General features: G+C 29.1%; 1 protein-coding gene across 1 annotated transcript in view; it reads left to right on the top strand.

Moving 5' to 3' along the window:
• The window catches only part of Pcf11 (Pcf11 cleavage and polyadenylation factor subunit), an 80,749-nt gene extending 67,844 nt beyond the window's left edge, over window positions 1-12,905 (top strand). The window contains exons 12-21 of the mRNA XM_067284342.1: window positions 1,226-1,512; window positions 1,591-1,740; window positions 2,526-2,836; window positions 2,934-3,198; window positions 3,278-3,461; window positions 3,578-3,620; window positions 3,718-3,818; window positions 3,916-4,008; window positions 7,902-7,937; window positions 11,314-12,905. Of these exons, the coding sequence (XP_067140443.1) occupies window positions 1,226-1,512; window positions 1,591-1,740; window positions 2,526-2,836; window positions 2,934-3,198; window positions 3,278-3,461; window positions 3,578-3,620; window positions 3,718-3,818; window positions 3,916-4,008; window positions 7,902-7,937; window positions 11,314-11,985 (2,142 nt within the window). The 3' untranslated portion in view covers window positions 11,986-12,905. The remainder of the gene's footprint in view (window positions 1-1,225; window positions 1,513-1,590; window positions 1,741-2,525; window positions 2,837-2,933; window positions 3,199-3,277; window positions 3,462-3,577; window positions 3,621-3,717; window positions 3,819-3,915; window positions 4,009-7,901; window positions 7,938-11,313) is intronic.
• Window positions 12,906-13,795: the final 890 nt, after the last annotated feature.

Here is a 13,795-nt window from a genome sequence, read left to right on the forward strand (position 1 = left end):
AAAACTAAATTCCAGTTAATTGAAAAATACAAAATTAAAGATTTCTCACAATCCATTTTTAATTCCCAAATCATGAAAAACTCACAAAGTAGCAGCATGGCAATGCTGATTCTAATAATTAGTTGGTTTTAATGAGAGCATGTCCCCTAATGATTTCCTGTTTCTGGGGTAGTGAATATGAGTTACATAATTACCAGTTACTTATCACATGTGTAGTCTGCAGAGAATATATAAAATTTTTAAATAAAAAGCCTATAGAACATTGTGCAGATAATCAATAAGGGTGGACTATTACAATGGAAATAGGATGCTTTCAAATATATGTGCTTTATTTGAAAAAATATTAAAACAAAGTATTAAAGTTATAATATCAGATTAAAATATTATTGTTGACTTATTCCAAAACTGTGACTTCTTTTAATTATTCTTTATTTTACAACTGGGTGCATAGGTAGAAACTGGGTATTGTTAATGTCACTCTTTATTCAGGAATACCTTACACATTACGTGTTTTGGGCATACGCCCCTCTTCTGTTGGCTCTATAATAGAATATGAACATGTATTTTCTATATTACAAAATTTTTTATGTAATGGTAAATTACAACATATGTTTTTCCTTAAGACATTTAGTAAAGAGGTGCTAACTAATACACATTCTCTCTTAAAATACACATATTTACAGTTAAAATTTCCCGACAGTGCACCGAACAGCACTTGGCCTTCACTGGTGATGTTGGTTTCCACCAGGTTTTTCTTAATCTCATTCACATATCAAAAAAAAATTTTTTTTTTGTTTTTTAAAAGCATTTATATAATAAAATATTTCTTTTTTATATTTATCTATTGTACTTTTTACATAAATTTATATTATTACATTTTTTACTGAATTTTTGTCTTTTTCTTTTACCTATCTTCTAATTTACATAATTTAATACATAATTTTTTCTTATTTTTATAATTAACTTGTTTAATTATAAAAAGAAGAAAAAAAATATGTATTAATATGTTATATATCTATTTATATCAGTTATAGATGTAATAGAGATGTATGTCTTTATTACATTTTTATTTATAAACCTGATTATTATTAATTCATTTTAAATTTTTTGTTAAGATGGATTAAGTTTTGATATTTATAAAATTTTGATCTTAATTTTTTTTAGTGTCATAAATTTTTTACACAGATAAGTTTTAACTAATAAATTTTATTTAACTAATTTATAGGAACATGGACAGTGGGATTGGAATGAACCAAGTCAATATGGAAAAGGAGTGATGGAAAGACGGCCAGTTTTAAGAGAGAATAGATGGACTGAATATCCTCATCCTCCTAAACCATTAATGGGTCCAAGAAGAGATGATCCTCTTCCACCTCATTCCACACACCCTGTTCCAGGTAAACCTCCTTATGGAAAAGACCAATGGATATCGGCCTCACAAATTAACAGAAATTCACTTTGGCCAGATAGGAGACATGCTAGTGATGGATGGGATTGGAGAGATGATTTTAAGTAGGTTTAACTTTTTCTCAAAAATTATTATTAAACTGATTAGGATTATTTTAAATAACATATCTTTGATCTTTGTAGACGTGGACCGAGATGTCTTCCATTTAGACCAAACTGGGAAAGTCCACCTCATCATGAGGAATATCCAACATATTATCGTGAGGGTCCACCTCCTCCTCCTCCACCTAGGCCTCCACCAGGTCCACCACCTCGTCCTCCATATCACAATATGTATGTTTAAAAAATTCTTATAAATTTTTTGATAAGTGATTTATAAGACATTTAAAATAGTATAGCATATAAAAAATTTTAAAAGTATTCACTATTTATTTTTCTGAAACACTCTTTTGGAATTTGACAGTTATTTTTCTGAATTGGATTTTTTTTAGAATTATGTAAAAAATTTAAAATCCTTGCGATCTATTTCTCAGACTAATGTTCAGAAAAGAATGGATTTTTGGACATTTCTAAAATATTAGCATTTTTCATAAGTATTGAAACAGCAAGAAATCATTTTTTATTATATGAAATTTAACTTTTCAATATTAAAATATTATTAAATGTATAATACAAATTAAAATATAATAGCAGTAACTTGTAGTTAACAGTCATGTCACAATTATTTTCTATTGCAGTAATGGTTAATTTGAAGGGAAACAAAATGTCTTATCTTATGCTTATGACATGTCATTTCTGATTAAAAACAATTAAAAATATGTAAAATATAATTAAAAATTGATTCCAGTAAATGGTCTACTTATACTATACTTTATACAACAGTACGGAAACAGTACTTTCTCATAAAACAAATAATACTTTTCGTTAAATTAAATATAATCTTAGCAATATATTTTATATGATAATTACAGTATATATATATATATATAATTTTACTAGCGAATCTTTTGGATTGTATTAAAAATAAAAATGTTACCTCCTAATCTGGTATTATAAACTGTTAAATTTACAACTAAAATTTGATTGAAATTTAATATTTATGTATTTTTAAATTTTAGTCCTAGATTTCCAGTGAGAGGTTCATCTCCTCTTAGAGAACAAATAGGATTTGGTCTTCATCGAAGATTAGGTCCAAGACAGCTTATACGTCTTCATCAAGATAACTTTCCTAGACCTATGTTAATGGGAAATCCAGATATGCCAGCTCCACCATCTGTTTTAAGAGCTAATCTTAATCAACATTCGTCATCATTAGGTTTAGGACCACCATTACCTTCATATCCTCAACAGTTTCCCACATCTGGACAACGGTTTAATACTGAAAGTTCTCAGGAAGTTCCATATGAAGCAATTGCATCTAATAAAAATGGTATAAAAGTGTTTTAAATTATTAATTAAATACTATAATAGTAAGTTTAATTTTATTTCTCTTTAATTTAATCTCAATATATATCATTTAATTACAGAAACTGTTAATATAGCTGAAGCAATCTCAATTCAACCAAAAACAGAAGTTTCCAATTCTACAACATTTACAAATGCACTACCTCCATTAGATGTTCAGACTTTATTCGAAAAGTTAGTAGCTGCTGGTATCATTCCAGAGTCAAAGACTTCTAATTCAGAAGAAAGTGGTGATAAAAATAAATCTACTGAGGAAAAAGAAGTTAAAGAGCCAGCAAGTGAAGAAAAGATCCCACCAATAGAATTCACTAATGAAAGTCTTAAAGCGTAAGTCTTTTACAGTAACTAATATTTTCAAAATAATTTTAAAAATTACAAAAAATTTATTTTATTATTGATATTTCAGACGTTACAATGGAGTAATTACTGCACTGTATCGAGGTGCACAATGTGCATCTTGTGGATTAAGGTTTACTGAAGGACAGCATGAAAGATACAGCCAACATTTAGATTGGCATTTTAGAGTCAATCGCAGAGAAAAAGATGGTGCCAAGAAAGCATTCTCTAGGAAATGGTTTTATGATGTTGAGGTAATATTATTGTATTTCTCTTATTTGGATTCTTATTTGTAAATTTAGAGAATTAATTAATTTTAATTTATTAATGTAAATGGATGGAAATTGATTGTACTTGTTTTTATTTTTAGGATTGGATTCAGTTTGAAGAAATTGAAGATTTGGAAGAACGAGGTTAGATAAACTAAATGTTGTTGCTTTTAAAATTGAGATTTTTGTTGTTAAACTAATTGTTAATGAGATTTTTAAAAATTTTATCTTTATTATACAGCTCGTAGCTTCTTTGAACTACAGGCTGACGAAGAACAATTTCAAATAGCTGATCAAACTGAAATTCCAAGTGTTCCAGCAGCTGACAATGAAGAGAAGAATGTAATTTTTTTATTCATATAATTTTCACATTTTCAGTAATAAAAGATATCTGTCATTGTGTTTGCTTAATCATTAATTAAAAATTTTTTATTTTTAGTCCTGTGTTGTCTGCAGAGAACATTTTGAACAGTTTTGGGTTGAAGAAGAAGAAGAATGGCATTTGAAATATGCAATTAGAGTTGATGATCAGGTTCAAAAAATTAATATTTGTATTCAATTAATTATGAGCTAAAGAGAACAATCTATTTAAATTAAGTTTCAGAATATTTATAGCTTAGAATAATATTTTCAAAATTCTATATTACTTGTAAAATTTAAGATTTCTTAAAGAATAAATAAAGCTCTTTCACTTGAAAGTAATATTTGAAGTTAAAATATATACTAATATTTGAACTAAAAACTAACATCTTTAGGAACTATAAAGTCTTGAATTTGCCTATTAGGTTTATTCTGTTTCCCTTAAGAGCCAGCTCATAACTTTCTTTATACAGTTGAACCTGTCTATCTCAAATCTCACAGGAACAAGAAAAAAAATTTGAGATAGACAGGTTTCCAGATATAGAGGTTTATATTAGTAAACAATAATAGGTTTGATTTGAGGTGTGGTATTTTATTAATACAACAGCATGTACAGTACATACCTGTATTAGGTAAAAGTAAAACGTTTTTGACATCCATTAGCAAAAATAGTTGGTCAATAATTTCTGATGCCTACTTTTTGTGAAAGAAGCAATAGCTGCAAATGTATCCTGACTATTATCTTCCTTACATTCAGGGAAAGTTCTCAACATTTCGGTGGTCTTTTCTGCTTCATTTGTTGTAATAACTAAGTGAATCTATCTGATCTTCTAATTTGTCATTGTCAGAATATCCTCTCACATTTTCCATGATCTCTGTATCTGTCAACGTTCTGAGTGTTACCAGGAAATTGTTTACATCTGAAAACTCTTCAACTGAAATGTCTAGATTAAGTATATTCTTGACGATTATCCACTCTTCCAAATTTACTTCATTGATTTCTGTCTTTCACCATGTCAATGGTGTTTTGTTGTTGTTCCTCTTCCTCATTGTTTATTTGCTTAAACCCTGTTTTTAGAAAACTGTTCTTAATTGTCTTTTCTGTAACATTCTTCAAGCATAGTCTATCATTTTCATAAAATCCAAAACATTGATAGTGAGAAGGGTATTGCCATCATCGATGGCTTCTAGAAGGTTTAGAACCAGTTCTCTTCTGTATCCCTCTTTGAAGCTTTGAATGATCTCTTGATTGAGAGGTTGCAGCTTAGATGTGATATTTGGAGGGAAAAACTTTATAACAATGTTTTTTAGAGTAGGGAGGTTGGAATGAGCATTGCAGTTATTGATGAAAAAAGAAATTTTTTTTTAAACCCATAGATTTGTCGATTCCTTTCAAACAGACACTGAAGATTTTACTTGCCATCCAAGCTTTCTGATTTGATTTGTATGTTATAGGAAACAATTTTACTTTTGAGAAACTCTGGCTTTGCAGATCACCAATCATTAGTAGTGGAAGTTTTTCACTTCCAGTTTGATTAACTGCTAAGAGTACAGTCACATTGTACTTTATTTGTAGCTTTCTGTTTGGTAAATATTGGTAAGAAAAGGTCTGTTTCATCTGCATTGAAGACATCCATTGGCTTATAGCCTTGAACAAGAGAAGGGAGCTTGATTCACTCTTTGCAAACACTTTGAGATACAGATGAAATTTCACTGCAAAGTTTCCTGAAGATGATAATGTGTTACTGTTAATTAATTAAAGTTCTTGAGCCATCCGTTGCTGGCTTTAAATTTGCTATGGCCAAGTTGTTTGGCAAAATCCTCAGCTTTCCTTTGTAACATTATTCCAGATTCCTCTGCCTGCTTCTTGCTTGTATTGGTGAGCTTTTTTGCTGAGGTCAACTTTTGCATTTCTTGTGATCTATTAAGTGTTTTTTCTTGCTGATTTTGTTATTCTAGTTAGTATTAGTGGTACTGCATCGATTTTGAATCAATTTTTCGATCTCAAATAGCGAGATTTTCTATTTTTGCGAGTTTTTGTTCGTTAGGCTTAGCTGTTAAGCCTAGTCATCTCAGTCTGTTTTGGCTTTGCCATGCAAAAACTGTTAGTTTTTTTGGTTTAATTGGTTTAATTCTACTTCTAGTTAGCTTCTAATCACTTACTCTCTCGTTTTTATTGGTTCTTACAAATTTTCAGTTTATAGAGTGTTTTCTGCTAGATAGTCTTTTTCTTAAATTAAGTCTAAGTTAGATAGTTCTTCTTTTGTTGCTACTTAGGGTATTAGGTGTTTAGTTTTTCCTCCAATTTTGGCTTTTCTCAGCCTATTAGTTTTAGAGTTTTTTGGCTTTTTCTGGTTTTACTGCATTGCAGTATTTTTATTACAGTAGAGTACCGAAAATTGGAATCAATTGGGGACTGGGGTTGTTCAGATTAGGGATTTATTCCGATTACGGTCTATGTACGAAAAAATATATTAACCTGTCCGATGTTCAAACTTTTCTCCGTTGCGTGTCGCTTTGTGTTGAATTTTTCTCCATTGCGTCACTTCGTGTTGAATTTTCGTCGATTTTAAGCCTAACGAAAATTTTTATAATAATAATTGAGGCTATCGTATCGTTAAAAATTATTTCTTTATTTTGTACAAACAAAATAAATATATTGAAGAATATAAAAAACATGAAAATTATACTTTAGAAGTAAATTTAGTATCAAAAACGTTCGATTCAGCACGACACAGTCTGACTGAAAATTGTGCCGATTACCGGCGATTCCGATTACCAGGGTGCCGATTTATGACTCTCTACTGTATTTCTAATTTTTCTGGGTTGTTTGTTAGTGTTTTAGGTTCTAGAGACATAGTTAGGTCATACTAGGTTAGTTTTTTTTGTTTAGTTGTTTTCATAGCTTTTTTGGTGTTAGTAATTTGGCTTTTTCCTCGTTCCTGCTTATTGTAGTGAGTTTCCCTTTGTAATTTGTTCTCTTATTAGGTGTTTTGTTTCCCCTGTTAGTTCCATCTTCCTAGGTTGTCTCATTTGCAAGTTTTTTGGGTTTTTCTATTTATACTGCATTGCAGTATTTTGATTTCAAGTTCTCTCATTTTTTTTCTCTTTTTGATTCTGTCTAGTTTGTTTATAAGGTAGTTTAAGTTAGTTTTAAGGGCCTTAAGATCGCAAGCCCATCTTTTCCAGTCAAAGTGGGACTGAGAGCCCAGTCCTAGACATCTTGTTCATCTGCAAAAAACTTAGCCAGAACGACGTCCAATAGTTTCCTAACTGTTCAGAAGAATGCAGCTCTGCTATTCTCAAAAGACACAGAATCAAAATTTGTGAAGCTGCTAATGATCTGTTTGTTTTAGCAGATGAGACTATCCGTGCATTGGCTCACCATCCCAATAATGATGTCAACATATTGAACAGTTTAATCAGTGAAGCAGTTTCCAAATCTTTAGCAGACAGTGTTAGTCACATTCAACAAGAGATTTCCGTGAAGGTTGGATCATTAATAGATTGCAAAGTAAATAAAATCTTCAACACTGCAAAAACCAATTATCAGAACAAGAAGCACCACTAGAATTCCAAAACAAATGTACACTTATACTCTATCTAAAACTATCAAAATCATTACTGACAAAGCTATAGCCATGCAGATTAGCTGGAAGCCAGTTTTAGACAGAATAAATATAAAGAAAGTTATCAGTTGACTCTTAAGGGAAACAGAATAAACTTGATTGGCAAATAGTCTTAAAGTTCTTAAAATTGTTAGTTTTTAGTTCAAATATTAGTACATATTTTAATATTACTTTGAAGTGGTAAAACTTTAAGGAATATTAATGAATTTTACAAATGATATAGAATTTTAAATAGATAGTTCTTTTTAGTTCAAAGGATGATTGTTCTGTTTTGAATAAAATGTTTTTAAAATAAAAATTAAGTTTGATAACTTTACAAAGCAGTATGATTGATATTTGTTCAACTATAGTGCCAAATTTTGTGAATCATTAAAATAATGATTTTATTACATATCTACAGAATGTTAAAATATTTTTTTTTTATTTTGGTTTTTAGCCTTATCATCCACTTTGTTATGAAGACTTCAAAAAGGTATGATTAAAACTTTAATTTTACAATTGAAATTCTTATTTCATCTGAATACTATTTGCATGTATGCATTAATTACATATTTATTTGAAAAATTATTATTATGGAATTGGAAACTTGATATTTGATGAAAACATTCTTAGTTTGTAATTTACAGAAAACACCTGAATATGTCACATTTTTTATCTAGAAGAATACTATAAAGTTTTTGAAATTTATTATTATTATTTTTAAAAATCAAACTAATATTTATTCTAGTTTTGTCCATTTTAATGATAGTAGCAAAAATTATATTTATATTTACATTTTTCTTATTGCATTCTTTCTTTTAAAACTATATTAAGGTTGCTGATATTCTTGAACAACTTTCAGAGATTTTAAAATCTTAAATATCTCAAAAGTGAAAAATTTGAAATGTTAAAAAATGTTCTAATTTAGTATAAAAAGGTTGATCAAATAGTTATAAGGTAATAATTAGCTTACTATTATGTTGACTATTGACTGTGTATCATACTAGTTTGAACTGAATTCTAGTTCCTATAATTTATTTTGGATAGTTAGAATCATGGTGATGTATCTTTATCTCTCTTCCAAGTTGATTAAATCCCATTGCAGATTTTTACTTTCCCTGTCCTTATATATAACAGAGGGAAAGTATAGCAAAGGTCAAAAAATCACTCCCAATATTTTCACATTTTTGGAACTTGGACCTTGAAGAATCATTGAGAAATGCAAAAAAAAATTCAGAAGTTTTTTCTGTATGTACGAATGTTGGTGCCTAATTAGGATGTGGGATAAATCAAAAATAATTTTGAAGCCAAATGATCTGCTGAATTATCGGACTATCGGAATAGAATTTTCTGGAAGAAAATACACGGCCCTGAGCGGGATTCAAAATTGCAACTGCCGCTCAGTGTTGTTAGGTTATAGAAAACAAAAATTTATTTCACGTATTTAAAAAGAATCCTTTATGCACTTAAAAAATCCCTCTCATTACAAATTCAGAAGCCAGTGTTGAGTAAAGTTATGTACTTATGCCATATTTTCATTATTTGCCAAAATCTACCTCTTTCGCATTGCATTTCTTTCTACGGAGTTTAAAAATAAGTATTTTAAGCATCCCTGCATTTTTGGCTGTTTTCTATGAAAATCACTAAAATCCTTTTGCTCGGGAAAACACACTATGCGGAGGGATTAATCTCTCAAGCTGACAACACTGCTGCTACTTTTAAGTTCAAAATATATATGATTACATAAAAGAAAAAAAATCAAAATATATAATTATTAAAATTAACAGGAAATAGTAGTATAACCTCCTGCCACTAGACAAATTATTTTGATTCTGACCATTTAGTTATCCTTGTTATAGCCCAATAATTTGGCAGATTATTTGGTTTTAATTAACAATCGGGTTATGGAGTTGTTGTCGTTTACGTTATCCAAAAATATTTTTTACTTGATTTATCTTTAAATAATTTGATAAACTTGAGTTAAATAAAGTTATTTTAATGATTTCATAGCATATTGTTAACATTAAATCACATCTATATCTTCCTAAATGTATGTTTAAATTGGCTACAACTATAATTATTCCATATAGTAAGTATTATTTTCATAAAATGTGTGATTACTTGTTGGAAATATCCATTTTTTAATCTTTTCTCTTATGCTGATTATAATTGTGCATTAATTGAGAGACTAAAAAAGTAAACAAAAATGTAAATTCATATTTACATATAAAATTTACCAAATAAATTAAAGTATTCGAAATGTTGTAAAAAGTACAACACGCGATTGCTTGTTAGAAAATTTTTCACACGCTTCCCAAAAGGTTAACAATGTTGCGACGAAGTTGGTTTTTATTCATCTGCAGGAAAAAGTTCCTTGTTCTTTATGAAATCATTAATAAAATATTATTTTACTTAATTTGAAATAAATATATTTCAAATAATATATTATTTTATTTTGAAATCAATGTTTACACATCTCGAAGCATTAAAAAATAAACAGTTTCTGATAATGATAAATATCCCAGTATAGCCAAATTAGTAAAATCAGCATTGAAAATCTCGTTTCCATGAGAGAGAGGGTCAATTTTACGCTGGGCACATTTTCCTGAGAGAGCATCAGTGTTGGAAAGAATGCTTAATTCACTTTTGATTATTAAGGAGGGACTAAACATGTATGACCAAAGCCCACACTTGTACCCATTACAAAGGACGACTGAAATTAGCTTCCTCGGTGCATAGAAATTATCAAGAACGATTGGAAAATGAAAAGAAGTTAAAAGAATAAGAGAAACAGGGGAAAAGAGCACAGAAATATTTTGAAGAACAACAAAAGAAAGCTGTTCGTAACATGAAGATTATGGAACTGCAGCTGAGTTTAAACCAGAAAAATATAGAAGAAAATGAAATACATGAGACAGGTTTTGTTAGAAGCAGCAAACAAAAAACTGGAGAAGGCTATTAACAGCAAGAACATGAAGTACTGTACAAGCAGCACATGTGATGTTTATTAGTGTTAAGTGTTCAAAAGAAAGAGGAAGCAAAAAAGAAGGAAGCTGAAAACATCCAGAATAATCTTAATAAAAGAACATCATCTTTCATGACTGATTATTTACAGAAGCCAAAGACTTTTCAAGTATTCATGGTTTACTGGAAATACAGTAGCCACTTGTTATTGGGAGACAGAAAAAAAAATGCAATATAACAGAGTAATAAAAATTCTGGGCTTTTACTAAACAGATTATACATGCTATGGAATCTCTATTCTTCCATCAGCACGTGTTTTTGATATAAAATAAACTTAGTTTTTCAGTCTGAATTTCACTTTGTTTAAATTGTTTATATGGAATCTTTATTTCCTTTTTTTAAAATCAGTATATGTTGTTTTTTTTATTATGTTATCTTAAAAACTTAACTGGGTTTATAATTTCATAATTTAAAAAATAATAAAGCAGATAATTATGCTGTAATTTTGTATTTAAATGAAAAATTTTTGATAAAATAATTAAATACTAATAATAATCAAATTCCTTAAGTATTTATATCATATTTTATGAAAGAAAGTATATAGTAAGATATAATATGTATTAAAATGATTTAAAAAGGTTTAGATTTAATATTAATTTTCTAATATTAGAAAAACTTCCAGGGCATATAAGTTATTTTGATTTCAAGTAAATCATAGATTTAATTCTCAAAAGAAAGAAATTGAAATTAAAACTGAACCTTACAATGATGTTTATTATTTTCTCATATAATAATTAAGAAAGTAGCAACTAAATATTATAATGGGATTTCAAAATACTCGTTGCATTTGTTTTTTCTAACATTAATTGTAGAATTTAATGACTTTTTTTATGATATATTTTTAGGCAAGCGAAGCACCAGAAACGCCTGTAGAGGTTCACAAAACAGATCCATTAGCAGCAGCAATAAGTGTAGAGAATATCAAGAAAGAAATAGATAATGATAGTATTGAAAAAGAAATCAAAGAGGAACCAAAAGACGAAGAAGACGAAGAAGAAAGCAAAGAAACTACGGAAAAAGACGACAGTGTCATTGACACACAACCAATTGACCAAGATACGATATCAGACGAGAAAGAAACAACTAGTGTAGAAGTTGTAATTAAAGAGGAACCATTGGATAATGAAAAAGAGGAAGACGTTGAAAAAGAACAGAATGAAGAATCTGTTTCTGAAGAAATAAAAGTAGATGAAACTTCAATTGAGGAAGAAACACCTAATGACATTCCAGTGATGGAATTATGTAATTTGACTAGTGAAGCTACTCTTGAAGAAGAGGAAATAAGGCCAGAGGCCAAAAAAATAATTCTTAAATCTGGTGGTATTGTAATGAAAGTTCGTGCAGATAGTATAGCGTTACCAGCTTCTCCCAATTCTAATGCCAAACCTCCCACAACAGAAAGCACGGAATGCGAGGAAATAAAAGAGATGGAATATCCACCTCCCGATCCTAGATTTAAAGTTTTACCTCCAGTCCAAAGAGGAAAAGAGTTATCTGGTCTCTGTTCGATAATGTAATTTCTCATGAGATGTGAAAATTTTATTGTGCCAAGAAACATTTTAATCTCAACAGAAAAATGGAAGATATTTAAGAAACCAGTTTCTGTCCACTGATACGGGCTTAATTATTTAATTGCAAGCAGTAACTGCCTGCATCTAGTCATCAGAATAATTAACCAGTGAGTGGGGATTTTTGTTACGTCTCAGGAATATGTAATTTTATCTGTAAAAAGCTTGAAACTTAATTTATGCAATGCTCTTAGAAAAGGAAAAAGCATTTTGGAATCATGTCTGGTTATTTTCCATCTTTATAAACTATCATCACTTTTCTCCATCATTGTGATGTAGGTGAGCCCAGTGAGTGTATATGTATGAATGTATATATTTGCTTATATGAATGGGTGAATGTGAATGAGTTTGTACACATTGTAAATACACCAACCCAACACAAAAAAACGTGCCTTTTCATCCACATTACAAGGCATTTTTGACCAATGGTGTATCATATGTAAATATATAAAAAAAACGTTGTAAAAAATTGTGTACCAACAAATAAAAACGAACTTGTTTTGTATGTTGGTGTTTTCTTTCTTGCTATTTTTTGTTTTTGTTTGTTTTTTTTTTTTTTTTGATGACTTTGTTTAAACAATTACAGCTTAGCGTGTATCATATACTGATGGACTAATAAATTTTTTAAATGTCATGATATAACATTGTGATATTCTCGTAATATTTAGCAGCATTAGATTCTGAATGCGGATTCTAGACGATTGCATTTCAACTTGGTGTTGTTGTAAATGGAATTGAATAATTGGGATTATCTCCTGTCGTGATTCGATACTTGAGTATAATGCATACTAACTGATGACAACATTCTGCCTGAAGTTTTACAGGCTTCCCTGTATTCGACGGTTCAAAATAAAGGTTTTGGGAAAATACTTTTGTTTGTTTCATTGTTTTTATTCTCGTGTGTTTTGTGTGTGTATATATAATTTAGTTTTATTAATATATTCGGGCGAAAATATGTACTTAACGAAAAGAGCAACACGTAACAAAAATTAATCTTGTTCTTGCATATTTTGTAAGTTTACACGATTGTTAGACTTTTATAATTAAAACACTTAGTGGGCACTAAAAAGTATTAGATATCAAAATAAAAAAATATGGAATTTGATTTTGGATATTACATAATTTTGCGTGATAAAATTGGCAATAAGAATAATAATCGGTGAAAAAGAATAGCAATTAACGATACTTTGTAATTTAATATTTTTAATTAACAATTGCTGCTGTTTGAATTAGAGGGTACTAATTATATAGAAGTTAAATACTGTAATATAATTTAATTGGAAATATAGAATTTACTTATTGTAAACACATATAATGTTATCTCAGTTATCAAAATTAGCAGGTCCATAATCATACAAGCTAAAATATAGATACTTTTGCTTTTTGTAATCACAATTCAATTATCATCATCATCATCATCATCATCATGGATAAATAGGTCTTTTAAGCACATGTTCTCAACCAACAAGTGGCTGATGTAATCGTTATAGTCTAATAAACAATATTACTCGAATTATTTATTAATTAATAAATCATGTTACACATTATTTTAGCGTGTTCTTAATACTTGTCAATAAAACCAAAATTTTCTCTTAATTGTTGAATTTATTTATTAGTTTAGGCGAGTCCCGAAGTGACTACACTAATAATTTTTATTCGGAAACATCATGTGCTAAAAATAATATAATTTTAATAGGTATGATGATTTACCCAGTTTAGATATACAGTAAGACCCCGCTTAACGCGGGGGATGCGTTCC

The sequence above is a fragment of the Centruroides vittatus genome, unplaced genomic scaffold, assembly GCF_030686945.1.
Source record: "Centruroides vittatus isolate TY-2023 unplaced genomic scaffold, ASM3068694v2 scaffold_1167, whole genome shotgun sequence".
Taxonomy (NCBI): Eukaryota; Metazoa; Arthropoda; class Arachnida; order Scorpiones; family Buthidae; genus Centruroides; species Centruroides vittatus.